The 27,822-nt window shown below is 69.5% G+C and overlaps 1 protein-coding gene across 1 annotated transcript; it reads left to right on the top strand.

Moving 5' to 3' along the window:
- Window positions 1–306: 306 nt before the first annotated feature.
- On the top strand, window positions 307–27,507 carry GPSM1 (G protein signaling modulator 1). Its single transcript, XM_021081153.1, has 14 exons — window positions 307–438; window positions 6,593–6,814; window positions 7,592–7,727; window positions 8,442–8,584; window positions 9,237–9,360; window positions 9,574–9,689; window positions 10,023–10,178; window positions 11,073–11,181; window positions 12,224–12,347; window positions 18,393–18,463; window positions 19,233–19,412; window positions 24,388–24,547; window positions 24,839–25,047; window positions 25,975–27,507. Exons 1-14 carry the CDS (start codon window positions 374–376, stop codon window positions 26,179–26,181), a joined length of 2,022 nt encoding a protein of 673 aa, XP_020936812.1. The 5' UTR covers window positions 307–373; the 3' UTR covers window positions 26,182–27,507.
- The last annotated feature ends 315 nt before the right edge of the window (window positions 27,508–27,822 follow it).

Here is a 27,822-nt window from a genome sequence, read left to right as displayed (position 1 = left end):
GTCCCCAGAAGCGACGCCAACGCCAGGCCCCGCCCCCGCACTCACCCCCCCCCCGGGGCCCGCCCAACGCTCGAAGGCTCCGCCCCCCGCGGGCCGTCGCCCCCCCCGGGGGGCGCTTTCTCCCCTCCCCCCACCGGGTGGAGGCGGGGCCTGCGGCTCGGTCCGCGCCCCCTCCCCCGCGGGCGGCGGTGACATCACGGCCACGGCGGGAGGGGCGGCGCCGCGCACATCACTTCCTCGGCGCCTCCCGCCCGCGCGGACGGACGGACGACCCGCGGGCGCTGGACAGCGGCCCGCGGACCGGCCCGCGGACCGACGCAGGGCGGCGCGAGCGTGGGGTGCGCGGCCCGCGGCCCCCGGCGCCCCCAGCCCCATGGCCGGCCCCGCCCCGCCTGCCGCCGACGAGCTGCCCGGCCCGGCCCGGCGCCTCTACTCCAGGTGGGTGGGCAGGCGGCGGGGACGCGCGAGGACGCGCAGGGACCGGGCCGCCGGGGCCGCGGGGGGCGGGAGCCGGAGCGACCGGCTCGGAACAAAGGCGAAGGCGGCGGCGGCGGCGGCGGGCGCAACGTGGCGCGGACGCCCCTCCCAGCGGGGCCGGTGGGGGGTGGGGGTGCCCACGCCGCCGGGGGTGGGTGGGCCGAATGGGCGGCTGGGGTGGGCTGCTGCCCGCAGAACCCCCCCCCGTCCTCCCCCCCCCCCCCGCCCCAGTGCCCAGGACAGGGGTTGGGAGACGGACAGCTCCTCCAGCCCCCCTCTCCTGGCTGCGGGACCCCTGGCACTGCAGGTGTGCGGTGGGGGCTGCCAGGAGCTTCCCTTCCAAGCCTGGCACCACCTCCACAGTGCCAGGGCCCGAGTCCTGGGGAGACAGCGTGGCTGAGGAAAGCAGGCTGTCATGGGTGGGGCCCTGCCCCCTGCCCCCTGCCCCCTGCCCCCCACCAGCCCCAGCGGATTGTGGTGGGTGGGGGCTGCAGTGGCCAGGTGGGTGTGTGCCTGCCTGAAAAACCACCTGGCCCGGGCAGGTTCATGGGTGATGCCAGCGGTCTGGGCTCTGTGCCCCACGCCCATCAGGGGTGACAGGGCGGCCCTGACCAGGGCCGCGTGCCTACTTGGTGAGTCCAGGCGGGTTGAGGGCGTTCCAGGAGGTGATGCCTTGAGGCGGGCACAGCCTCTCCGAGGGCCTGTCCTCCGGGACAGGTGTCCAGCAGAGGGGGGCAGGCGCCAGTGCCGCGCAGGGGCCGTTTCCTGGCTGCAGCTCCCAGAGGCAGGCCTGACTCCGACCTGGAGGGCCTGATCTCCCCAGCTCCTCGCTGCCTTCTTAAGGCCTGGGAGCTGATGAGCCTCCCAGGGGCCTGGCCTGGCCTGCAAGGATGCTCCAGCCCCCACCAGCAGTCCAGCCGCAGCGGACGTCCCCCTTCTCCCCCGGGTGCACAACCAGGCCCTGGTGGCCCCTCCCACTTTGGTCTGGTCTGTGCTGCGGCCAGAGACACAGCCCCATTGTGTGGGCCGGAGCGCTGAGCCCCCGCCTGGCTCCTGGGCCTCATGCAGGGGGAGGGGCCTGCGGGTGGGTTTGTTGGCAGCTGGCGCTGGAGGCCTGTCCTAGGGACCCCCTCCACGGGCCCCCTCGTGGGAATGGAGAGCCGTGGGGACAGCAAAGGCTCCAGGGGCATCTCTCTGGTGGAGAGGGGGTGTTTGGGAAGAGCCGCAGTTGATCTGGGAGCCACCGGCCCTGTGTTTGGGGGGGTTGCGGGTGGAGGGGGCTCCAGGGCCCTGGGAGACGCTGCACAGCCGAGCCTGGGGTCTTGTCAGGCACTCCACAAGCTGAGCTGGGCACCTGGGGTGTGGGCTGGTGCCAGGGTCCAGCAGGCGCACTCCAGACAGGACCCTGGCCTGGGGGGCTGTTCCTGGGCAGTGACAGAGCTCTGAGCAAACGCTGGGAGAGGCCCAGAGGTCTGGAACCTCGCAAACTGAGCCCTGAGTTAAGCCCAAAAGGACACGCCTACAGAGATTTGGGGAGCAGGCCACTCACCTTCCTCCAGGGCCCGTCAGGAGGCCCGTGGCGAGCTTGGACCCAAGCAGGTAGCCGTGGCTGGGTGTGGGCAGGGCAGATCCTGGTCAGAGCTGGTTTTCAGAGGCTGCCGGGAAGCCGTCAGAAGGTTGCCTGCCCCGCTAGGCTGTGTGTCCGGGGAGGCCCACCTGTGGGAGTGCGGGGTACAGGCGGCCTGGTACATGGATGCCCAGCATACGGGCACCGCACGGGTGGCTGTTTGGGGAGAGCCCCAGTGTGGGGGCTCCCTGGAGCCAGGCCAGGTCTCTTCTGCCTTGCCCCCCAACCTGGGCCCCCCCCCTCCCGTGCTCACATTTCTGTCTGGGGAGGTGGGTTCAGGTCCTGGACAGGACTGGGCCGAGAACAGGTGCTGAGGAGGGTCTGAGTGTGGGTGTGTCCATGAGCCCACTCTGTCCCCGCATGTGGCCCCGAGGAGGGGACTGGTTGGGGAGGCACAAGGGGGTGGGGTCTTACGGGGTCTGGGAGGGGATGGGCAGGTGTCCAGGAACCCCCCCAACCAACGTGGGGGAGCCACCGGCCATCGTCCTGTGGCGCCTGGTCCCTGAAAGCCAGCAGCCAAGCGCTCCTGCCCAGGGCTGGGAGGGGAACAGCGGGGGGGGGGGGGGCGGCAGAGCAACCCCTCCCCTGGGGTGACTTGTTGGAGGAGCCCCCAGGCAGCAGGCACCCAGACAGGAGAATCCCAGGCCGCGTGGCTCTGCCACATGGCCTCGCCCCAGGGCTCCCTAGAAGCATGGCCCTAAGGCGCCCTCTGAAGCTGGGTGACCTGTGCTCCGCCTCTTCAGCGCTTCCTGCTGTCCATTGCTGCCTGTCCCAGGCTGTGCCTAGATTCCACGCCCCTGACAGAAGGGGAGTCAGGGAGGCTTCACTGGGGGTGGTGGGACAGGTAGTGGACAGCCCTGGATGGGACAGCTGCGTTTAGCCAAGAGGAAGGCTGGCGGAGACACAGGCCCCGTGAGCCTTGGTGGTGGGAGCTGGGGCCTGGCTGGGAGACCATCCTTGGTGGTGGGCACCGGAGGGTGTCGTGCCAGCCATCAGGCAGACGGCAGGTGCACAGGGCCCGTGGGGGCAGAGGGCAGAGAGCAGGGCAGGATGGTGGCTGCTCTCTGGATGCATCTCAGGTGCCAAGGACGGGCGGGAGGTATGGGAGTGACACGGTGGCCCAAGCAGTACCGCCAGCCACTGGGCGGTCAATAACCACTTCATTAACTGGCAAGCCAGTGGGCAGGTGGTGGGAGCCTGGCAGAAAGTGCCCTGCCTCCTGGCCACTGCGGTCTGGCTTCGGGGAAAGCTGACCCCGGTCAGCCGCTTTCAAGGAGAGAGGCGCTGGGCGGTCGTGGGCCTAGCGGGTGGAAGTGGCCTGGCTGCCGGCAGGCTGCCCCGAGGCGTGGGCTTCAGGGGGCGAAGGACTGCGGACCAGCAGTTAAGCAGCTGTTCAGCCCATGTGGCAAATCCCAGATGGGAGAGCGCAGACCAGAGCCCCGAGGCCCCAGGAGTCCTGGCCCGTCTGGCCCAGAGCCCTGGGAGGCGGTCTTGTGCCCTGACAGTAGGGCTCTCGGTGGCCCTTGTGGGGACAGGCCTTTTGGAGGCCCAGCAGTCTTGCAGGCTGTGGGTAGGAAGGCTGGCTCGGCAGACGGATACCGAAGCAGGTGGCCTAAGGTTGTGGTAGCCCCAGTGCATGTCCCCAGCGGACGTGGTGGCACCTTGCCTGGTGACGGCAAATGCCCAAAAGCCTGCAGAGCTGGTGTGGAGGGACAGAGGCTCCAGAACCTTTCTTACTGGGCTAGGGGCTCAGAGGGGAGAGAGCAGCCTGCAGTTCAGGCGTCAGGTAGCCGCTCCTGGAGGCGGAGGAGGGGCCTGGGGTTGCCGAGTTTGGGGGTTCAGCTTGTGGGCAGGGGCTGGGCCAGCAGGGGACAGTCGAGGCCCCACCTGGCCCCCCCAGCTGCGTTGTCGGGGGTGGACGAGCAGCGTTGGACCGAGGCCTCCGGGCAGGGAGGCGAACAGGGCCTGGTGTGGGTGGCCTGGGACCCTTCCACCACTGAGACATGGGCCGCGCCAGGCGGGGGGACAGACAGGCAGACCTGGACCTGTGCTCACCTGTTGCGCTTGTTGCCTGTGTGCTGGTGTCACGTGCTGCCGCCAGGCCAGGCTGCGGGGGCGTCGGGGAGGACAGGGTTGGGGGCGGGAGGGATGGACCTCCGGGAGGGCGGCTGGGGCCCAGTGCAGACCGGCCCGATCCCAGCTGGGCTCTGGCTCTGCCCGGCAGGGGAGGGGCACATGCACTTTCTTTCTTCGCTTACCCCCGGGGCCCGCTGGGTGCCCGTGGGACCTGGCTCTGGCCCAGAAGTGGCCGCGGGGCCAGCGAGGGGTAAGGGTGTGCAAAGGAGTCTGGGTGAGCGGGAGCCAGACGCTGCCTCTGCACCCCTGCTGTGCGCCAGCCCAGAGGGAAGGGAGCCAGGACAGGCTTCCCTCTGGGCTCCCCCTCCCCGCCCTGCTGACGCTGCTGATCCCGGCTCTGAGCCGCCCTTGATCCCCTGATGCGCCGCCGCCCCTGGGAGGCCCTGGATGACCTGTCCGAGGGCCGGGGTCTTCTGCAGCCAAGGCCACCAGAGCCTTCAGCCCACCACTCAGGTGGGCAAGCAGGGGACCCTGAGGCCGGCGCATCCCCAGGACCAGCAGCCGGCGCGCGGCGAGGGCTGGCTGACCGGGAGGGAGCCCCAGAGCCCTGCCATGCCGGCCGCCGCCGCCGCCGAGGGCCAGCCCGTGGCCCTGAGCTTGGCAGAGAGGGCCGTGTGCACGGTGGTGTACGGCGCCCCCCGGCCGCGCCCGCTGCTGCTGCCCGTGGGCCTGGAGCTGTGGCTGTACGTGCAGAAGATGCGGAACCTGCAGAGGAAGAGGTCCGCGGGCTCCGGGGGGTGACCAGTGGGGGGAGCGGGCGCCGGCCTCCAGTTTGGAGGTCCTTGGGCCTGGGGAGGGGGCGGGGCCTCTAGCCTGGGACACCCTGCCCGGTGCCTCCCCACGGTCCGGGGCCAGCCGGCGACGACATCGGATGCCCCATCGTTGTGCCCCAGGCCCTTCCCAAGCCAGACACTTGCCTTCTCTGGGCCACTGACGCCACTTCTCTGGGCGCGAGGTGGGTTGGGGGAGGTCACTCCGTTCAGCAGATCACGCGCGTTTCAGACCCCACGCCCGTCTCTGCGGTCCCGGGAACAGAGGACAGCTGGCCGCGTGGTCGGCAGTGGGCAGGGACCGGCAGGGCCCAGGCAGGGGGCCCGAGCGTGCCTAGGGGGCACCTGGCTGGTCCTTCCCAGAGCGTTCTCGTTCTCGGCGGGGTGGCTGCTCAGAAGGGGCGTGCTGCTGGCGGGCCCCGGGGCCGGGTGTCCTGGTCTCAAGGCCTTGTCCCTCACCCCCAGCTCTGAGAGGCCACAGGGCTCTGCCTGAGGCCGGGGCAGGCGGGGAAATGATGGGGTCCTGAGCCCGGGCCCCGCGTCCCCCGGGGGGGAGTGACCCTGACATTGGAGGGTCCCCACAGAGAGAGCACTGAGCCTGCGGGGGGTGGTGGGGGTGGGGGCTCAGCTCCTCGAGGGCCTCGCCAGCCCTGCCGCAGCCGCTTCTCGTGTGCTTGTCGTGTGCTTGTCGGTGTGAAAGTGCCCTGCTCTCTGGACGGCGCGGGAGCAGAGTGAGGGGGGTGTGGTGGCTTATGGCGAAAGGGCCTTTGAGAAACGGCGCCAGAGACAACTTCACTTTTTAAGGAGATGCATTGGTTCCCCCCAAACGCCTAGTCACCCCACAGTCCTAACAGGCAGAGAAGGGGCGAGTGTTTTTCTTCGCATGAGTTTTCCTTGAGCTCCGATGACTTCAGAAAAGCAGTGGGAGTGAGAGGAGGGGGACGGGGCAGCCAGGGCGGCACAGAGCTGCCTCTCGCCTCTCAGTTTTCCAGGGTGCGGGAGGGGTGGGGGCCGTGCCCTCCCCTCCACCCAGGGCAGAACACCCGCTCAGATGCAGCCCTGCCCCCCAGAGAACGGGCTGGGCCCCCAGCCCACCTCCGAGAGCCTGGACGGTGGGGGCTCCCTCTGGGAGGTGGGACGGGGGGGGGGGCTGGGGTCCTGCCAGCGTGGCCTTGACTGTCTCGCTGACCCTATGAGCCTGGTCCTCAGTGGGGTCCAGGCCAGCGCAGGCTCCCGTGGCCGCTCCAGCGGATGGTGGGCCACTGGGACTCGGGGAAGGGGGCTGTGTCTGCAGCTGGGCCACCGTGGGCTGAAGGTCTGGCCGTAGTCACAGAGTTATGCCTTTGCCAGGTGCTCGGGGGGAGCCCCCGGCCTGAGGAGGAGCGAGCAGCAAGGTGGGGCACAGGTGAGCCATCCGCCTGCCAGCCTGGGGCTGAGCTCACCACCAGACCCAGCACCGCTTCCGGGCGTTTGTCTGGAGATTTCCGCTCGTGCCCACGGCCAGGGTACTGGCCTCGGATGGTCCGAGTGACGTCGTGGGGCGCGCGGGGCCCCCAGCGTGACCTGTCCTCCCTCTGCGCAGGATGGAGGCCTCGTGCCTGGAGCTGGCCCTGGAGGGCGAGCGGCTGTGCAAGGCAGGGGACTTCAAGGCGGGCGTGGCCTTCTTCGAGGCCGCCGTGCAGGTGGGCACAGAGGACCTGAAGACGCTGAGCGCCATCTACAGCCAGCTGGGCAACGCCTACTTCTACTTGAAGGAGTACGCCCGCGCGCTGGAGTACCACAAGCACGACCTGCTGCTGGCCCGGTGAGTGCCCGCAGGGCGCCCAGAGGACACCCCTGGCCTGGGGAAGTTCCTCCAGGGGCTTGTTGAAGCTCAGATGCATGTGAGCCTGTTTGTGGGTCCACGCGTGTGAGCGTGGGGATGCCCCAGGGTGCGTGTCTGTGTGAGCACGTGTGTCTGGCCTTGTGCGTGTGCCTCTCTGGGACTGTGCGAAGGGGGCGGGGTGAGGTGGGGGTGACCGCCCAGAAGCCAGTGCCTTTCCCTGGTCTGGGGGCGCTCAGGGCGGCCCCCCACCAGACCTGGGTGGAGCCATCCTGCCCTGGGGGCCGCCCTGCTCTCAGCAGGAATCCCACCTCTTCCTTGCTGGCCCCGCCCACTCCACAGCCCCCTTGGCCCCCCCCCTCCCCGCCCCCCAGGCCCAGACCTCCCAGGTGGGGGCGGAGCTTCCGGCACAGGCCCTTCCCCTCTGCCAGAGAGCCCTGTTCTTAGCCCCCAGCCGGTGTGGGGCCCGCTGGCACATGCGGGTACTCACTGGGTGGGTTATTCTAAAGTCCCTCAGCAAGGCCCCAGCTGTCCCTGCCTCCACGCTGGCTTCGCAGCCCCCCCCACCCTCACAGACCCGGCCCAGCAGAGGACTCGTCCTGAGCTGGACCCCAACCACCCGGGACCCTGTCCAGCCCCGTCCCGGGGGCTTAAGTCGCTTGGTCCTCCCGGGTCCTCACCGCCCTCACCAGGGCTCCTAGCCAGGCTCAGGGTCCCAGCCGGTCCTCGGCCCAGCCGCTCACTCCTTCCTGCCTCCAGGACCATCGGTGACCGCATGGGGGAGGCCAAAGCCAGCGGGAACCTGGGCAACACGCTCAAGGTTCTGGGCCGCTTTGACGAGGCTGTCGTCTGCTGCCAGCGGCACCTGGACATCGCTCAGGAGCAGGGGGACAAGGTGGGCAGGCGGCCCTGACCTGTGGCCTTGTCTGGGGCTGAGACTGGGGCGGGGGACACGACTCACAACCCTGAGGAAGAGGATGGGAGGACAGGCTCCTTCAGACATGAGGCCACGGCCAGCTCACACCCGACGCCGTGGGGCTCCCCAGGCTGGGAATCCCGCCCCGCCTCTTCCATGTCGCCCCCCCCCACCAACCACCCCCTGAATCCACCAGTGCCCCCATCACTGCTGGGGCCGGGTGGGGCTCTGGGAGGAAACCTGGCTGGAGAGGCAGCGTTGGTCCCCCAGTGGTGGTTCTGGCTCCGCTGGCCCCTGACAGCCCTGCTCCATCCACCCCCCGCCCCCGTGACCCTCAGCTGTGACAAGCATCCCTGCCCCTGTGCAGACAGGAAGCTGTAGCTGGCCAGAGGCTGTTCGGTGACTAACTTGCCCCAGGCCACTGTCTGAGGGGGCGAAGCCACGCCGGAACCCTGACCTTTGGGCATCGGAGAGGGGTGGGGCCAGGTCCCTCCCTCCCCACGACCGTGACCCCCACCTTAGTGTCTGGACCTGGGGATGCCACCCCCAGGTCCTTCCTTTCGGGGCCACAGGAGCAGCAGGGACGGTGGGCCAGGCGGCGGGAACACCAGCTCTGTGCGCACAGGGCAGGGCCGTGCCTCCTCGGGGGTAGCTCTGGAGACGGCCCCCACCTCAACCTCCGTGTCCCCCCAGGTCGGGGAGGCGAGGGCACTCTACAACATGGGCAACGTGTACCACGCCAAGGGCAAGCAGCTGTCCTGGAGCTCCGCGCAGGACCCCGGGCACCTGCCGCCCGCCATCCGCGAGACGCTGCGCCGGGCCTCCGAGTTCTACGAGTGAGCGGCGGGTTTGATGAGCACGGGGACTGGGTGGCCTGGGCTCAGAGCGCCCTCCTTCCCCACCCCACCCCCGGCTGTCCTCTGCCCGGTGGGACCCCCCCGCCTGGGCGTTCCCCACCTCTGGGTCTCGCGCCGCGGTGGAGAGACACAGCGGACTGCTGAGCCAAAGCCACGTGTGGCTTCTTAAAACATTCGGCTGGGAGTTCCCGTCGCGGCTCAGTAATAATGAACCCGATCAGCCTCCACAAGGATGTGGGTTTGATCTCTGGCCTCGTTCAGTGGGTTAAGGATCCGGCGTTGCCGTGAGCCGTGGTGTAGGCCGGCAGCTACAGCTCTGATTCGATCCCTAGCCCGGGAACTTCCGTAGGCTGTGGGTGCAGCCATTAAAAAAAAAAACATTTGGCTGGAAAAAATGGCCCGGACATCGGGCTGAAGCCCCCTCCCCCGGTGCAGGAGAGAATGGAGACAGCGCCTGTGAAGGGGCGGGGGCGGGGAGGGGGCCGGACCTGGGCCTTGGCGCTCAGACAGCAGAGCCACCCTCCTGGGGGCAGGACGCTGGGAGGGGCTGCGCGGAGGCCGCCTGCTTCGCGTCCTCTGGCCTGGGTGGGGGCTGGCCGGGGGGACCGGGCTCAGGCAGACCTGCCCCCAGGAGGAACCTGTCCCTGGTGAAGCAGCTGGGCGATCGGGCAGCCCAGGGCAGGGCCTGCGGCAACCTCGGCAACACCCACTACCTGCTGGGCAGCTTCGTGGAGGCCACGGCCTTCCACAAGGAGGTGAGCAGGTGGACGGGCAGGTGGCAGGGTGGCCCTGGCGCTGGGTGGGACCCGGGCAGCAGGGGGCCTCCCCTGCTTCCTCTGGGCGTGGTGCTGGGGCTGCCCCTGCAGGCACAGGAGCATGAGGCTGGCCACGCGGGGCGAGGGGGGCAGCGCCTGCCATCCATGCCACGCTCGGGCTGCTCGTGACCATCGGGGCCCGTGTCTGCTTAGCGCCTGGCCATCGCCAAGGAGTTTGGAGACAAGGCAGCGGAGAGGAGGGCCTACAGCAACCTGGGGAACGCCCACATCTTCCTGGGGCGCTTCGACGTGGCCGCCGAGTACTACAAGTAGGCAGCCCCGCACCCAGCCCGGGGCCGTGGGCCCCAGGGCACCTGGACACCAGGCCAAGGGCGTGCCCACACCAGTCTGCCCTCCCAGCCTCGCTGGGGGCCACGTGGGTGTTCTGTACCCCCTGGAAGGGATGGACAGAGCCTGGAGAACCCCCATGGGATCCTGGGGCTGGAGGCTCTGGGGCCTCTTCCCTCTCCCGTGCCCCCCCCCATGCCCACCGTCTACCTGTTGGGAGGGGGTGGGGGGGTGACATGAGCAGTGCCTCGGGGCAGGGAAGTACCAGACTCCTCTTTCCCGGGGAGCCGACCCGCCCTCGCCCCCCCCCCAAGGAAGACGCTGCAGCTCTCACGGCAGCTCAAGGACCAGGCGGTGGAGGCACAGGCCTGCTACAGCCTGGGCAACACGTACACGCTGCTGCAGGACCACGAGCGCGCCGCCGAGTATCACCTGAGGCACCTGCTTATCGCCCAGGAGCTGGCTGACAGGTGCGTGTGGGGCACGTGAGGGTGGCAGGGCCCCGCTGGACAGCTCCCGACGGCCCCTCCAGGCCCCTGGGCCCAATCACAAGCTGATCGTAGCAGCCTTGCCACTCTGGCCAGGGTCTGAGGCCCGGCTCTGCCACGGACCCCCAGGCAACCCTGCACAAGGCGGCCCTGCCCAGGCTCGGCCTCCCTCCATCTGTGGGCCGTGCCACCCTCCAGGTGGGACCGGGTGCCTCCAGGTGGACCTGGGTGCTCACAGCCCCCTTGGCACTAGCTGCTCGGGGGGCTGTGCCCCAGGCCCCGCCCACTGCCCCTTTGAGCCCCTCGCCCCCGCCGCGTCTCTGTAACATGGGTCTTTACGGAGAGACAGACCCCCCGACTGAGCTCCCCTGACACAGCCGCGCGGGCAGGTCCCGGCGGGCAGTGGCCGCAGGCCGGGGGCCTCTCCTGGGGGGTGGAGAGGAGGGGCTTCTGAAAAGCTCTCGCAGGAGGCCCAGGGTGGCCTGTGATGTTTCCCTGGGGCGGTGACGAAGTCTTGGAGCTCGAGTCGGTCGTCGATGGGGCCTGTGTGCGGGGCGGGGCTCAGTTGGGTGCTTGGGAGGCTGGAGGCCGTGACCCTGTTTTTATCTCAACTGGAAGATAAGTCATTCAAGGTGATGAGGTCACTGCTGCTCAAGTGGCGGGAGTCACGGGTGTCGGCCTCTCCGGCCACTAGGGGGCGGTCAAGGCCACGCCAGGAAGCCTGCCCCCCATCCTCCCCGCCCCCCATCCTCCCCGCCCCCCCCCCCCCCACCCTGACGGGCCTGACCACCCGGAGGTGGGGGGCTTGGGATGGCCGGGCGCGGGGCAGGCGGGCAGACCTGTGAGCAGGCAGGGACCGGGTTACTTTCCCGGCAGAGTGGGCGAGGGCCGGGCGTGCTGGAGCCTGGGGAACGCCTACGTGTCCATGGGGAGCCCGGCACAGGCCCTGACCTTCGCCAAGAAGCATCTGGAGATCTCCCAGGAGGTGAGCCGGCCTTGTCCCGCCCCAGCCCCAGCCCCCATCCCTGGCCTCAGCCAGCGTTGCCCGCTCCCCTACCACCGCTGGGGCTGCCAGCCTACCCCAGGCTGGCCAGGGGCCTCTGTGTGCTCCGGGCTCTCTCCGGCCGGCCGGCCTCTCCCTCCTTCCCTGGCTGTTGCCACGTGCTGCCCGGGGCCCGACCCCCATTGCCTTCTGTGGTAGCCCGGGGCTTGGGGGGAGCACAGGGGTCTGTTTTCTGCCCCTCGAGTTTGGTGTTGCCCTTGGGCAGTGGGTGCTTCTGTCCCCAGCGGAGCGGGGCCAGTTGGGCCACCAAACACCTGTGCCTGACCCCAGAGGCATCCTGGGGGCACGAGGACCCGGCCGCCCCTGGGAGTCGTCCCCGGGGACCCCTCCACCGGATCCCTTCCTGGGGAAGATGGACAGGGACGCTCCTGCTGCGGTCAGAGCAGCCCGCCGCTGGGCACCGCAGTGTCGGCAGGGGTGAACCCAGGCTGCCTGGCTCCTGGATGGCCCTCTCCTCACCTCACCCCATCCTGCTCCCACCCCACCCCTGGGAAGCAGCCCCCATCAGGGCCACGTCACCTCCCTCCAGCACCCCCAGCACCTGCCCAGACCCCCCACAGTCCCGCGTCCGTGGTGGGCAGGGCCCTCGGGAGCCCAGGTGGAGGTGGGGGGCAGCGGAGAGAGCGGCTCAGGTCAGGGAGGCTGTTGTCCTCCGAGCACAAGTAGGGGCGGTGGCCCCAGAGGTCCCTCCTGTCCCTCCCTTCCTCTGGCTGTTCCTGGGTAAACACGTGGCCGCCTGGCAGCAGGGGTCCCAGGACCAGGACTGCTCCGTGACACAACCAGGCTGGGGTGTGAGGGGCTTTCTGGGACACGGGAGGCCACCCACCCAGGGACACCGCCGGGCTCCCCCTTTAGCGCAGTGGGCCCTGGTTCCCTTGGAGATCTGGGGGGTGACTGTCCCGTGGGAGTCACATCGGGGCCTCCCCGCCCACCTGCCCGCTGACCCGGACCTGCCCGGCTGCAGATTGGGGACCGCAGCGGGGAGCTCACGGCCCGTATGAACGTGGCCCAGCTGCAGCTGGCGCTGGGCCGGCTGTCCAGCCCGGCGGCTGCAGAGAAGCCTGACCTGGCCGGCTACGAGGCCCAAGGTGAGTCCCTGGGCTGGGGGTCCAGTTCCTCCACAGCCGCAGACCCCAGGGCCTCGGAGAGCGAGGGTGTGGCAGGAGGGCTGCGGGGTGGGGGTCGGGGCCGGGCACAGGCTCCTGCTGGGGCAGAGAGTGGGGCTCTACCCCCAAACGGGACACGTTCCAGCAGAGCTGCCAGGTTAGAGAAGGGTTCCCTCAGGTGCTGTGCCCGGTTCCTAGGGAGTGTCAGCACCTGAGCCCCATCCCCGGCTGCTCCGCGGTCATCACGGGGGCGGGCGGGAGCCAGGGTGCTGGGGGCAGACCGGATCCAGAGGTCAGGAGGCGCAGGACAGAGGCGGGCAGTGGGGGCACAGCACAGGTGAAGGGGCATCGGGCCTGTCCTGTCTCTGCGGAAGGGAGGGCCCGGGTCCCCAAGAGCCCGAGGGGTCCAGCGGGGGGTGAGGGGACACTCACTGACCTCCCTGGCCACTCCGCCCCCGGGGCTGAGGCGCTCTCTCCAGGCTGGGGGCTGAGCCTGGGGGAGGGCTTCCAGGGGGAATGGAGTGGGAGGGGGCTGCTGGCAGGAGGGAGGGGCGCCTGCAAGGGGCTCATCCGCTGAGCCCCGGTTGGAATGACCTCAGTCACCGGCTGCCGGTCGCCCCGTACAGGTCAGGGATGCGACTGGCACAGGCACGGAATGTTCCCTGCAGAGCAAATATTGTTAATAAATGCAGGGGGAGGGGGAGCGGGGGGGCACGGGGGGGGGCTCGCCCTGAGCGGCTGCAGGTGGGGGTGGGGCAGGCCCTGGGCGGGAGTTGCCTAATCCGTACTTCCGGAGTTTTCGGGGAGTCGGTCCCAGGCCCTTCGAAGCTGCGCTTCCCAGACCGCGCTCTGCCCCAGCCCCCCGAAGCCCCCAGGCCCGCCCAGAGTGAGGCTGGGAAGCCTGCGGGCTGTGGTGTCAGGTGTCAGGGTTCTGTGTGTGTGTGTGTGTTCAGTGCTCGAGGGTTGGTGACAGTGGCCTGTCCTGGAAGGTGGGGCACGTATCAGCCCCACTCAGAGGCTGAGGATGGAGGAGAAGAAGCCAGGCCACTGGGGCCCTGGCTGCCCTCGTTTGGGAGGCGCTGTGGCCCCTTTGCACCCTGCCCCGCCCGGCACACGCAGGCCGAGACCTGCCTTTCCGCGGGGGTTTTCCCAGGGTGGGCAGCTCTGCCCAGAGCCCCCGGGACGCCCTGGCCCCGGGAGGCCTTGCCCGGGGACCCCAGCAGCAAGTGGGGGCAGGGCTGGGCCCAGCGTCTGGAGAGGCCTCCACGGAGGCGCGGCCCAGCCCCGGTTCAACGGGTGTTTTCCTCCTGCTCCGAGCCCAGGAGAGGGGGCCGCGGGCAAGTTAACGGCCAGGCTGTGCGCGAACAAGGCAGCTTCTGTCCTCCCCACGCCGGCTCCTCGGCTCTGCCCCGTGCCCAGACCCTGCCCGGCCCCCGGAAGCCTCCTCCCAGGGGCGGTGGTGCCCCAGTGCCCAGCGCCAGCAGACGCTGGGAAGAGGCTGTGCCCCTGCAGCCCTGGGCGCCGGGCCGGGTGCCGCTGCGGGAGGCAGGCCGTCTGAGCCTGGGCAGCCCCAGAGAAGACCCTGCTGGTGAGCCTGGGGGCAGGGCCTGCGGCGGGAGCTCCGCGCAGGGCCGGCGGTCATTCGCGCGCATGCCGCTCAGGGTGCGCTGTGCGGGGACGGCGGGCTGGCCGGGGGCCGTCTTCGGGGGGTGAGGGTGGGCAGTTGCATGTCCAGAGCCTGCGGTGCGGAGGAGGGGCTGCGCCCCTGGGAGGGGCCTCAACCAGCCCCCGGAGGAGCCCCTGGGAGAGGACGGGACAGGAGGGAGCTCGTGGCTCTGGCCTTTGGAGGCCGCGGCCTGTGAAGGGCTGGCCGGCTGGAGGCCAGGCCTTAGGGGCCTGTCTTGAAGAAACAAGGGGGCTTGGGAGTTTCCGTTGTGTCTCGTGGTAATGAATCTGATTAGTATCCATGAGAATGCGGGTTCGATCCCAGCCTCTCAGTGGGTTAAGGATCCAGTGTTGCCATGAGCTGTGGTGTAGGATGCAGACATGGTTCTGACCCCATGTTGATGGGGCTGTGGTGCAGGCTGGCATGTATAGCTCCGCTTTGACCCCTGGCCTGGGAACCTCCATTGCCGTGGGTGCGACTTTATGCGGCTGGAGGCCCCAGAACCGGCCTGACCGTGTGTGTGTGTGTGTGTGTGTGTGTGTGTGTGTGTGTGTGTGTGTGAGAGAGAGAGAGAGAGAGAGAGAGAGAAAACCTCAGAGCCCTCCCTGCCACCACCCCAGCAAAGAGGCCCGCAGGGGGTCTGGGTGGGCAGGGAAACCTCTGCCGCTGCTGCCTGGGCCAGGGTCAGTCCTCCTGGTTGCCTGGTGTGTCCACCCTTGCCTGTCCAGGGAGGCACTGGGGGGTGGGGCATGCAGGACAGAGCTCCCGCTGTGCCCCCTGGTGATGCAGGGTCAGTGCTTAAAAGAGGGATCAGCCCTGAGCCCTGCAGGCTGCCCCCCTGCTCCTCTGCTGACTGTCCCTCTGCCTGTCCGCAGTGGGCCGGCTGTCCCTCCCAACAGGGTGTGCTGGGCCCAGGGCAGCAGGGGTCCCTGGAACCACACTGAGCCACCTCAGGAGGTTGGGACCTTCGAGGTGTCACACCTGAGTGGCGGTTTAGGCTGCAAGCTCTGGCCCCTGCTCCGAGTGTCCTGGCCGGCTGACCAAGGGACTTGACCAAGCCATGCTCCAGTGTCCCAAGAAGATTCTCTGGCAGGGACAAGGGACAGTGCCTGGCAAGGCCAAGATGCAGACACGTCACTGCCTGTCTGCGAACAGCAGGTGTCTGCAGCCCACCCGCGCCCAGGCACTGTGATGGACAGCTCGGGGCTGCAAGGCCTCCGAGGCCTCCTCTGTTCTCACGTCTGCTCTTTTCTGGCCACCCCCAGCCCCCCCCCGGGGCTGCCCAGGGGAGCCTGACTTCTCACAACCCCCGCCTCGAGCAGGCACGCCTGTGGCCTGACTTCCCTTGTCCTGGATCTGGCTCTGCCCCCGCCAGGCTCTGTGGCCTCGGCCCGTTGGTCCCCTTTCTTTATCCCCAGTGTCCACAGTCCTGGGGGGTGGACCTATGCAGGGGATGGCCCAGCAGGCACTGTGCGTGGAGTTGCACACAGGCCCCACACAGTAGGTGCTCACTAGGTGCTAGTCCTTCTGCCATCCATAAAGGACCTACTACGTGCACAGCCCTGTCCAAGCTCTGGGGCTTTGGTTGGTAAACGGTCACTGCAGAAAACAAACCATGGGAGGTCCCGTTGTGGCTCAGTAGAAACAAACCCAACTAGGATCCATGAGGACACGGGTTCGACCCCTGGCCTCACTCAGTGGGTTAAGGATCTGCCAGGAGCTGCGGTGTAGGTCATAAACACAGCTCTGATCTGGCGTGGCTGTGGCTGTGGCGTAGGCTGGCAGCTGCAGCTCCAGTTTAACTCCTAACCTGGGAAGCTCCGTGTGCCAAACCTGCAGCCCTTTGAAGGAAAACAAAACACATTGCACACGTTACAGGTGCTTTGGGAGAGAGCATCTCTGGGGAGGCTGGCGGGGGGGGGGCAGGGGCGGCAGTAAACACGCAGCGGGTGGGCCTCGCGGAGGTCTCGGGCAGCTCCGGCTGTGCAGCGGAACCCCGCAGGCCCGGCGGCATGAGTGGTGGCTGCTTCTCCCGCAGTTCTGGAGGCTGGACATCAGGGTGCCAGCCCAGTGGGGTTCTGGGAGGTTCTCTTCCTGGTTCAAGGACGGGGTGAGGGGAGGAGAGCGAGGGGGCCCTCCGATGGCTTCTGCCTTGGCCACTGATCCCGTCATGAGGGCCTCGCCCTGGTGACCTCAGCCGGCCCCAAGATCTCCCAAGGCCCCGCCTCTTGTAGCGTCACATTGGAGTTTGGGGTCACCCACGAAGACTGTGGGGACATGGACATTCAAGCGATAAACAACATTTGAGCAGAAGAGGAGCCAGTGAGCCCTGGGCTGAAGTTGAGGCGCAGCAGAGCCTGTAGAGGAACAGCCCGTGCAAAGGCCCCGGGGCAGGAGGGGTCCCGGAGGGAGGAGCGGCGGGGGTTCTAGTGAGGCCAGTGAGGCCAGAGAGCAGGGGCGGCGTGGAGGGTGGCAGGGCCTGCAGCGAGGGCCTCACGGGCCCTTGGTGAGCCCCGCCCCCAGAGCAGTGGGGCCCCTCAGGGTCAAGCAGAGGAGGGTCTAAGCAGGGCCTTGGAGCATCCCTGTGGCCGCGGCCTGGAGAAGGAGCCATGGGGCAAGGCCAGGGTGAGGGGGCCAGGGTCTGAGGGCTCTGCAGGAGCAGCTGCCAGGGTTTCAGGAGTGGGGCCAGAAACATGCTGGGGGGCGGTGGGGGCGGCCCTCAGGGAAGTTTCCAGGCCTGACCCCTCAAGTGGGCGGGGCAGGAAGCCAGCCGACGGTGCCAGCCTGGATGCCCCAGGCAGGTCGGGCTCAGCCAAGGGGCTGTTGGCAGCACGGGTTCGGCTGCCTCGGCGTGCTCTCCAGACAGAGGGCCATTTAGCCCGACCTGGAGGACCTGCCTCCCGCCATCCACACCGGCCATGAGGGCACTCGCCCCGGAGCCAGTCCGGCTGCAGCCCACAGGGACCTTCCGTGGAGGGCCAGGCGGGCAGAAGCAGCCGCGCAGGGCCGGGGGCCCAGCGGGCAGAGGCGGGCAGCTGAGTGGGGCCCCCGGCTGTGGGGGGCCAGCCCAGAGAGGGGCCCCCATGCTGGCCTGTGGCGGGAGGCGGAGCCGGGCTTCCGTGGGCTGCGGTGAGTAAGGACCGTGGACGGGGGGCTTCGAGCCTCTGGTTCAGGGTTGAGGCCTTGTTTCCGCCCTGGCTGCCTTCCTCCTGGGGGTGGGCAGCGGGGACTCTGGCCCGTCACTGCTCTGGCTCCTCAGCCACGAGTGGGCCGCGTGCCCCGAGGCCGTGTCCCTCTGGCTCAGGGCCTGGCCAGAGCCTACCAGCCAGGGGCAGCGGCAGACCTGCAGGACCACTGGGGCCGGGCCGGGGGCAGCAGACCGCCCAGGGCTGGACCCGTGGGCCCCTCAGCACTCCCGGGAGCCGCCCGGCTGCCCCCTGATCGGGCCGCTGTGGCCGCCCCCTCCCCGGCTCCAAGGATGGCGGCCGCAGAGGCCCCTCCGAGGATCACTGCCTCCCCACGTCGAGCCGGCTCACTTCTCTGGCAAGCGGGGGACAGGGCGTGGTTTTCCCCAGAGCCAGAGGCCAGGACAGGGACATGGCTGTGCACGCCATCTCCCCCAGCCGCTCTCGGCCGCCTGCCCAGTTCTGGTGAAGCCGCAGCTGTTTGGTTTGGGCCGCTCTGAACGACGGGCCCCTGGAGCCGGCTCCCTCCCTCAGGACCGGGTCCCAGACAGCGGGGGTGGGCCCGGAACCCAGGCCGCGCTGCGAGGGCCTGGACAGGGCGGCCTCCGGGACCGGCTCCCCGCGCCACACAGGCGTCCGCAGAGCAGCTCAGCCTCACGAGCAGAGCGGTGCCCGGTGCTGGGGGTGAGGATGGGGTGAACCATGGCACCCACGGTAGCTTGCTGGGCACCCGAGAATGCCAGCCGCCGTGAGGTGCTTCCCTGGCCTCCCCTGCACTGCAGGCACTGCTGACCCAAGCACACCGAGCTTCTCAGGGTGGGTTGCAGCCCCCAAGGCCCCATTCTGCCCACCCCGCCTCCTGGGCCACCCACTGTGGACGGGGAGGGGGTGCGGGGGCAGCTGAGCCGACTCCGAGGCCCATGGTTGTACAGATGCAGGGGGTCATCCCAGGAGAGGGAACGGTGCAAGCGGAGGCTGCAGGAAGCCAGGGCCAGGACTCGGGAACTGGACCTCATGGCGGGAGGGGGGCCCGAGGCCAGACCCACCCAGGCGCCTGCAAGGTTGGCACCCGAGTGCTTGTCCAGTCAGGGGCTCATGGGGCATCAGACAGCGAGTTTGCCTCGACGTGAGCCGTGTGGCGGGAAGTGCCGGCTGACGGGGTCTGCTCTCTTCCAGGGGCCAGGCCCAAGAGAACGCAGAGGCTCAGCGCGGAGACCTGGGACCTGCTGAGGCTCCCCTTGGAGCGGGTGAGTGGGGCGGTGGGGGCGGCGGGGGCAGGAGGGGCGGCGGGTAGCCACCTATCCTCAGGAGCAGAGCGTGGGTCACAGGCTCACGAGGCTGGTGCGGTGTTTGCTGAGCAGCCGCTGTCCACCTGGGCACCCGTCTGGGTCACGTCCCCGCCGCGAGATACAGATGCTCTCCGCGGCCCCCGGGAGGCCCTGGGGGACCAGCTGCCCCCCCTTTCCTCCTCACCTCAGGGTGCTGCCAGCCAGGGCCCCCAGGGGACGAGCCACGGTCCTTACGTGTTGCAGACCCCGTGTCCTGGCCGGCCCCCCGCCTGTCTGCCTGCCGTGCGCCTGGATTCTGCTCCAGGGCAGCCGCCTTGTTCAGGTGGAGCAGCTGGGGCTCCACGAGCCCCACACAGGTGTGGGGGCCCTGGGCTGCTCTGGGCCTGGAGAGGCCCTGGAGCAGTGGCCTGACCTTTCGGAGCCCCTCCTTTCTCCAGTGTAGCCTGGGTTCAGCTGGGGACACCCACGGACTTGTCGGGGGTCAAGGCTCAGGGCCACTCGTCACCCACGGCTCGGTGTGGGCAGGTGGACGCCTGCGGCTGTCCGAGCTTCTCCGGCACCTCCGCCCTCCCCGCCCCACGCTGCCCAGCGCCGCTCCGTCCTCCTCGGGCGCCCGAGCGCCCCCGTGTGTGTCAGCGAGCGGGGGCTGCGTCCGCTCAGCCCCCCTCAGGGTCCTGGGACGGGATCGCGGCCGCCCTCCCACGCCCGCCTTCCTCCCCCTCTCCAGGAGCAGAACGGAGACAGCCACCATGCGGGGGACTGGCGGGGGCCCGGCAGGGACCTGCTCCCGCTTCCCGTGAGGAGCCGCAAGTACCAGGAAGGGCCAGACGCTGCTGAGAGGAGGCCCCGGGAGGGCGGCCACTCCCCGCTGGACAGCGCCGACGTCCGGGTGCAGGTGCCTCGCACGGTAGGCGACGTCTCCTCAGGCGCTGACAGCGTCTCGGGGGGCCGAGGTCACGGCCCCGTGCTGACCCCTGGGACCCGGTGGGCCCCTGCTGCGGGGACAGCTTTGTGGACAGGAGGGGCAGGCAGCAGACAGCCCAGGAAAGGTCTGCAGGACCGCTTGGGGTGCAGGTCAGGTCCTCGGGCAGCCTGGGGCCACGGCGGACGGAGGCGGACAGACGGGGCTGTGGACGGCTGGGCGGGGAGGCGGACTCCTCAGGAGGCGGATCGTGGGGGCTGGGGGCCTGGCCCCGGGCGACCCTCTGCCTCGGAGCCCAGGCTGGCCTCTCCAGGCTCTCAGGGGAGGGCCAGGCTACCAAGGGCACAGGGGCAAACCCACCTGCCTGTCCGAGCCCAGGTTCAGAGGTCAACCTGGATCCAGACCTCAGAGAACGAGCCTGAGCGGTTCTCTCCCAGGGTTTAATCAGCACCTTTCCAGCTTCGAGGCGCGTGGGTGCCGTGCTGGGTGTTGTCAGCCCCATCTTGCTCTGTCTTCCCACGAGCCTGGGGGAGCTCCGCCTGCCCCGTTTGGCCCCGGCCTCCCCAGTGGCCAAGTGACCGCTGGAGCCTGGGTCGCTGGAGGGAGATGAGGACAGAGGCCAGGCTGTCCCTGGGGCAGGGGGGAGCCCTGCTCGGGCCTCAGGTAAAGGAGGATGTTGCTGACACTGCCTGTGTGTGAGGGGCTGGCGCCCCCCGCTGCCCCAGAGCCCAGGCAGCGCAGGGCGATGCCACTGGCGCAGCGGGCGCTTGGGGGTCTGAGGAGGTATGGCTGCGGGTGGTCTGAGGGGCCTGAGAACTTGTCCTGGGGTGGGGCGGGGCGGGGCTGGCCCCCGAGGTCAGGCCGGGGAAGTGGGTCCAGCTGGAAAGGGCCAGGACACTGGGGAGCCGCCGCAGGCAGAGTGTGGGCCAGGCTTGGCCTGTGCTCCTGGCCCCCACGGCCTGGCGTCCCTGCTCAAGGTCATGCTCGCCAGGGAGTGGGAGCTCCCGTCATGGCCCAGCAGTAACGAGCCTGCCTAGTATCCATGAGGACTCGGGTTCAATCCCTGACTCCGCTCAGTGAATTAAAGATCCGGCCTTGCTGTGGCTGTGGTGCAGGCCGGCAGCTGCAGCTCCGATTGGACCCCTAGCCTGGGAACTTCCATCCGCCGAGGGTGCGGCCCTAAAAAGCAAAAAGGAAGGTGTTTACAGGGTCGGCGCCGTCCTCACAGCCTGCGTTCATGCTGGGTAACGGGGGCCGAGTGAGGCGGGGCAGAGCCCACTCCCCGGCCGCCTCGGCCCCCGCCGCAGCGGGAGCAGAGAGAAGCCCCAAACCACCGCCGCCTTCCCGCACGGGGGCTGCTTTGAAAGCGTCCCCCAAGGCAAGCAGAGCCAAGCCGTACCCCGGCCGCCCTCCCATCTGGGGTCCCAGAGGCAGGACGGGAGGTGGAAGCCACCAGACGAGCAGCGGCTGGAGCAGACAGTGGACCTGCCAGACCGCCCGGCCCACCCGTTAATTCTGGCCTCAGCCAAGCCCATCGCTGCAGATCCGGACCGGATGGTCGGCAGCCGCAGCTCAGGCTCGTCACGTGTGCTGTGCCCACAGCAGCCCCGAGGCAGAGACCACGGCCCTGGGCAGTAGAGAAAATGGCTTGAGGACGTCTGGCCAGGAAGCCTGGAGCTGAGGTCCCAAGGCCCCGGCCAGCTCTGGCACCCCCAGCTTGGCCCCCGCAGAGGACACGGCAAGGCTCCGGGCCGTGGTGAAGCCGGTAGAGAAAATTCCTGCCTGAGTCCCGAGCCTGGACCCCATCGGCGGGCTGAGCCCCAGGCCCATCCGGGGAGGCAGCCTCAGGGGGCCAGGCTGAGGTGGGTCCGGGGCCGAGGGGGAAGGAGCCGGCTGCTCTTAGCCGCCCCCCACCCGTGGAAGGCGCAGGACAGAGAGATGGCCCTGGGGGGCCCCGCGTCCCATCCTCGCCCCTGCCGGGGCTCGCGGCCAGCTCCTCAGATGCCTCGTGTGGTCGGCCCCTGCCAGGCCCAGGGATGGGCCTTCCAGAGCAGGAAAGGTCACCAGGGTGGGCAGAGGTCCGGGGGCAGCTGCGCAGGGTCCGGTCCCCCTGGCTGAGCCTGGGCCTTGGGGGGTCGGAGCTGGAGGAGGCTGGCGGCTCGGGAGGGAGAGGGCGCTGTCGGGCTGTCGGGGTGGGAAAGAGCTTTCCAGACAGGCCCCATCCCCCGGCCCCGCGACCGCGACTACCCGCAGACTCTGCGCTCGGCAAATCCATCTCCGAGTGTTTACGGAGAGTGCCTGTGTGTGTGCCGGTGCGTGTGTGTGTGTGTGCGCCCGCGGGCGTGTGCGCGGGGACAGGGGAGGAGCCGTCACCCTGGGTCCTATTTAAGCATCAAGCGAGCAGAGCCCGTGGTCCTCAGTGGTGAGGCAGCTCCGGGCACCGCGGGCAGAGCACAGGGACCTTGGCGTCCTGCCCGGGCTCCACAGGGTCCAGCGCCCCACCCCGCGGCTGGCCGCTCCTGGGGAGAGCCGCCGATCCGCGTGAGTGTGGGGTCCCCGACATGGGCGGAGCCTCGTGGCCCGTGTGAGCTGGGGGGCAGGGGTGATGGTTGGCGGGGGGGGTGCAGTTACCCAAGTGGCCGTGTGGTTGGCTGGGGGCCAGCGGTCAGGTATGGGGGGGGCGTCCGGCACAAGGCTGCCCACCGGCCCAGCTGCCTCCCACCCCTGCTCTCCATCCTGGGCAGCTCGGGAGCCATGAGAGCCACAGCCCTGAGGCGATGGCCAGGCTGGCTGTCGGGGCGGGCAGCTCCAGGCCTGGGGCGGGGGGGTACAGTGCGTGACCAGACTAGTGACCCAGCCAGCTTCCTCGTCCGGGGTGCTGAACGTTTTGCAGGAGGACTGGAGTGAGGCCAGGCTTCCGACCTCTGGGACAGAGGAGAGGGTGGCAGGAGTGGGAGGTGGCCCCCAGGTCCCCTGACTGTGTCCTGCTGGAGGGCGCAGTGCTGTGGTCTCGGGCCTTTGAAGCCTGTCTGGACGGCTGGGGAGGGGCTCTCGGCCCAGCCTTGGCCACGGTGGTGACGGGGCCACAAGAGGCCTCCAGGCAAACCCCCCCACTGTCCTCCAGGTGCACCCCGGGAGCCTGAGTCCCAGCCCAGGGGAGGCTGGAGGAGTGTTGGGGGCGTGCGTCCAGAGAAGTAGGGCCCAGGGCTCACACCTTTTCTGGGAGGCGCCTGGCTTTGATGACCTGCAGACCCAGCCAGGGCCCGATGTTGGGCTGCGGGCCGGGAGCAGGTGTCCCCTGAGCGGGGTGGACCTGTGCTCACCCCTCGCCTGGCTGAGCCAAAGGGCCCTCGGCCTGCGAGCGGAGCCCGCGACCGCCTGGTGGAGGCCCACGTGGCGCACCCAGCAGAGAGCGGCTGGGCCTGCAGGTCCCCCAGGAGGCCCCGAGTGGGCGCAGCCCCTGCCAGGGCTCTCGGAGCCAGTGCTCCCTCCCCACTAGGCTCTAGGGGGGAGGATAGAGCCCCCCAGCCTTGGCTCTGGGCCTCCCAGGTCAGGCAGGGGGTGGGGAGTGTCCCCAGGACCTGAGCCCTGGTGGGGGCTCGCTGCCAAGCTGCCACGTGCTGGCTCAGGTCAGTGGGACTGCCTGCCCGGCCGCCCCTCTCGGCTCAACGGGTGCGTCTGGCCTTCGGAGGCCGCGCTGCCCCGCAGCCTGAGCCCAGCTCTGAAGAGTTCTTGCTGTGTTGGGCCTCTTCTGGGTGGTGGGATTCTGAAGGTCACACGTTTCAGGCCGGGCCCAACTCTGAGCAGCCAAGGGCACCAGCTTCTGATGGGGGAGGGGGCGCAGGACGTCCTCGAGCAGCCCAGTGCCCTCAGGAAGCTCCCGCAGCCGCCCAGTCAGCCCTCAGGCTGGACCAGGCCTGTTGCGGGGGGTGGGGGGGTCCTTCAGAGAGACCATGCCTCACGGGGTGCAGACCGAGGCGGGCGGGAGGGGGCTTAGCCAAGGCCATCCAGCCAGTGACCTGGCCTCAGACCCTACCCCCTCCCCTAAAAACCGTGGCCCCTCCGAGGGTCCCCTCCCTCCCAGGGCCTTGCCCAGGCCCAGCCGGGTCACCCCAAGGTCAGCCCTCCCTACTGTCTGGGCTGCACGCCGACAGCATCGCCCGGAGTCCCTGTGGTCCAGCCGGCGACCAGGACCGACTCCCGGCGGGGCCTCCGGGCTCTGCGCCCCCGTGCTCAGCAGCCCGCGGGCCTTCACACTCAAACCCGGGCCGGCAGACGGGGGAGGGGCTGGGCCACCGCAGCACCTTCTCTCCGGCCTGGCCCTCCCCGCGTCTGTCCTCCGGGCCTGCACACAGACCGGCTCGACGTAAACATATCCAGACCCCACAGGGGAGGGCTGGGGGCATCCAGAAGCCCTTGCCTCCCATGGTTTGGGCTCCTCGGCTTTGATGGTGTGACCTCATGTGGCTGGCACCTCTGGGTCCGCCATCACCCTGCCAGGGCCCTGGCCCAGGGCACTCCGAGTGTATACAGCGGCCGTCAGAGCTCCGAGCCTGCCAGCAGCCTAGTGGCTCACACGCACACTCGTCTGTTCATTGAGCAGACACCAGTGAGCGCTGTGTCGGGTGCCAGGGTGCCCGGGCACAGGTGGCACTCACTGCAGGAGCTGCATTTGTGCACAGTAGTGCCCGGTGGGCACGGAGCACGGGGCTGCTGCTGGGGGGTGACGACGCCCAGTGGGGGCAGGCTTGCCAGGCGGGGCTGTTGCCAAGTCCAGCAGGATGACAGAGGCCTGGCTGAGGGTGGCCTCCACCCGGGAGACGTGGGCGGGGGTGGGGGAAGGCGCCCGGGGTCGTGGGGGGACTGCAGGTCGGAGAGGAGGAGCCTCACCTTGGCCCCAGCCGAGCAGCCCCAGTTGTGTCTGGGGGAGCCGGCGCTGACTGCCCGCCCCTGCCCCCAGGGCATCCCGCGGGCCTCGTCCTCCGACGAGGAGTGCTTCTTCGACCTGCTGAGCAAGTTCCAGAGCAGCCGCATGGACGACCAGCGCTGTCCCCTGGAGGAGGGCCAGCCCGCCGCGGCCGCCGAAGCCACAGCCTCCCCCAGCCTGGAGGAGCGGATCGGTGAGCAGCCGCTGCTGCAGGGCTCGAGGGCAGGGCGGACCAGCTGTGAGGGCCCCGTCACTGTCAGCTCCGCATCCCCGCCTCGCCCAAAGCTGCCTCCTGGGAGACGTGTCATCACCCCGCCTTCCAGAACACAGGGTGTCAGAGCTGGCGTGGGAGGCCGGGCCCTCCCCCCGCACTTCCTGGGGCCCCCGGAGGTGGGTGGGGGCTCACAGCGGAGGCCCTGAGAGCAGCCGGGGCCTGGGGTCGCAGGGCGCCAGCCTCCAGGGCCTCACCCCTTGTGCCCCGCAGCCCAGCCCTCGCTGAAAGCCTCCCCCCAGACCGAGGAGCTCTTCGACCTCATTGCCAGCTCCCAGAGCCGCCGGCTGGACGACCAGCGGGCCAGCGTGGGCAGCCTGCCCGGACTGCGTATAACCCACAACAACCTGGGGCACCTCCGGGGTGACGGCGACCTCCAGGAGCCCGGGGACGAGTTCTTCAATATGCTCATCAAATGCCAGGTGGGCCTGCAGCCCGGGAAGCGGGGGCTCGCCCGTCCTTGGCCCCGGGCTGCTCCACACCGGCCTGCCCTCGGGGTGGGTCTAGGGGGAGCAGGGACAGGCCAGCTCGGCCAGTGCCACCGAGTGCCCGTGGGTGCCCAGACCTGGGGTCCTCCTCCTGGGCCCCCGAGGCCCTCCAGGATGTTCTCAGGGCGGCCCCCCTTTCCCATGCTGGGACCCCAAGGTCTTGGCCTCAGGTGTTCCTCCAGCCGTGACACCTGTGTGGGAAAAAAACGAGGGCCAGGCGCGGCCCCGGGTGCAGCGGGCGGGGGTCTGGCCATCCCCACGGGTACAGTAAAGCCAGCGGGCAGGGCAGAGCTGCAGGCGCAGCTTTGGGGTCAGGAGACCTTCAGCGCCATGGCTGGGGAAGGGGCAGCCTCCCAGCCCCTGTGCAGGAAGCTGGAACGTTTCCAGCTGTGACCTTCGTTCCCACAGAGAAGAGCAAAGCCCAGCCCCTGGCGAGTCCGAGGAGCGTCAAAACCAGCCCCTACCGAGCACCCCCGTGCCCCCCGCCCACACACACGTGCGCTCTGGCGGCTGCGCCGGCTCCCAGCCCATCTGCTCCAGGCCCTGCAGAGAAGCCCAGACGCCTCCTCGGCCCCCTGACCCACTGGGGCCCCGCCCTGGTGTCCTGGTGTCCACACCGCGGCAGCCCTGGCCCAGCCACACCCAGCGGCTCTGGTTCAGAGCTTTTCCGAGTGGGCTGTTCAGGGATCAGGGGTCCCAGCTCTGCCCGTGGAACTGATTCCCAGGGGGCCCCAGGCTGGCCCGAGCAGTCCTCCTGAGTTGGCGCTGACGCCCGACAGCAGTCCCTGGGGCCGCAGAGCACTGGGCCGGGCCCCCCGGCCTGGGAGCAAGGCCGCCAACCGCGTGTCCGTGTCCACCCAGTCCTCCAGGATAGATGACCAGCGCTGCCCGCCCCCGGACGTGCTGCCCCGTGGCCCCACCATGCCTGACGAGGACTTCTTCAGCCTTATCCAGAGGGTCCAGGCCAAGCGGATGGATGAGCAGCGGGTGGATCTCGCAGGCAGCCCAGAGCCGGAGGCGGGCGGACCGCCGGAGCCCCGGCAGCAGTGCCAGCCTGGTGCCAGCTAAGGCCTTGCGCCCAGAGCCAGGCCCGCCCCACCCCAACTCCTGAACACTGGGGTGGGGGGGCTCACACACGTCCAGGATGCCCACAGCCCCCCCAAGAAGCCAAATCCTCCCTAGGCCATGCCTGAGGGCAGGCTCTGAGCCACCCAGCCCCTCCCACTGAGCCGGACGCTGGGCACAAGCCCCCTTGGCGTCCCCCTCCCCAGGGCCGCGGGCCTGCGTCTGTCCTGGGCCGGCCCCACGTGGTACGCAGCTTCCTGCGGGCCTGCCCAGCCCAGCCCTCGCCCCTGCCCTGCCCTGCCCTGCCCCTGCCCCTGGCCGGGCCTTCCGCATGTCGGCCCCACTCCCGGTGCTGTCCAGACCCTCCACATGCTCTCCCTGCACCCCCTGCCCTGTCCAAATGTGAACACCCTGCAGCCCCCAGCCCGCAACGGTGGCTCTGAAGCCTCTTCTCTGGGGCCGCCGGCGACACAGGCACTCCTGTCCTCCCAAAGCCCGTCCTGGGGCAGCCAGCACAGACAGGCTTACCCAGCAACGGTCCCTCTCCCTCCCTCCCCACCCCCGGGGCCAGAGGAGGCAGCGGGAAGGCAGTCGCAGAAAGCCTGGAGCCTGAGCAGGCAGGGCCCCCACGCGGGGTCGCCAGACCCTGGCACTTCAGCCCCCAGCCCACCGGGCACCTGGTCCTGAGCTGCCAACATCCCTCCCTCTAAGCCAGGACCCTGGGTGCTGCGGCGGCCTGGTTCTGGGAATACCAGCTGGCAGCGAGGCCTGTACCCCGGCCGTGGCGGCAGGCAGCAGGCGCGAGGGCCCAGCTTGGAGGAGGCATTGTGCGCTCAGCACAAGTGGGGAGGGGCCCAGCTCAGCTCACCCCCGCCTGCACCCAACCCTCACCCCCAGCAGCGGGGAGCGGACATCGCTGCCTTCTCCCGTGGGAGATGGTGGCCTCAGCCCTCGCCCCTCGCCCCGGACGCCTCTTCTGGAGCGGTCCTGGGTCGGCCCACAGCCCCCACAGCCCGAGGCGGCCCCTCTTGGGTGGTGCCTTGCCCGGCCTGCGGTCCTGCTCTCTGATGCGTGTGGGGAGGCGGCCGGACCCCGCCCCGCGGTACAGCCCGGGGACCTCTGGGCGGAGCGGCCTCCTGGGCCGGGTTGGTTGGCGGGTGTGGGGTCGGAGGCCACGGGACAGGCTCCTGCTCGGCCGCCCCACACACCTGAACGTACGTGCGTATTTATTGCCCACACGTGTTTGCCATGTTGTCAGTGGGTCCTTTCCGACCCAAGAGGTACATTTGTTCTTGTTTTTCCTGAGAAAATAAAGTTTGCCAAGTGAAAGCGGTCTGTGCTGGGATGGGGGCCGGCAGGGGTGTGGGCCCCTCCGGCGGCGCAGTGACGGCCTCCGCCGGGTAAGCTCGGCTGCACTGTGGGGGCCTGCGGCTCAGAGGCAGGGCCTCCCGCCCACCCCCGGGCATTGTCCGCGTGGGGCCAGGGCTCAGAGGGGTCAAGCGGCAGCCCAGGGACACACAGCCAGCAAGGATGCTGGTATTGGAGCCCAAGGGTCTTGCAAAGCTGTGCCTCCTAGAGCCCCAGGCCGCCTTCTCTGAGCAGATCTCTTGATGCTGGGACATGTGGAGGGAGCTGCGGGGGCTC

The sequence above is a fragment of the Sus scrofa genome, unplaced genomic scaffold (assembly GCF_000003025.6).
Source record: "Sus scrofa isolate TJ Tabasco breed Duroc unplaced genomic scaffold, Sscrofa11.1 Contig1206, whole genome shotgun sequence".
NCBI classification, from domain to species: domain Eukaryota; kingdom Metazoa; phylum Chordata; class Mammalia; order Artiodactyla; family Suidae; genus Sus; species Sus scrofa.
The sequence above is the reverse complement of the archived record's forward strand: the minus strand, read 5'-3'. Positions and strand labels throughout refer to the sequence as shown.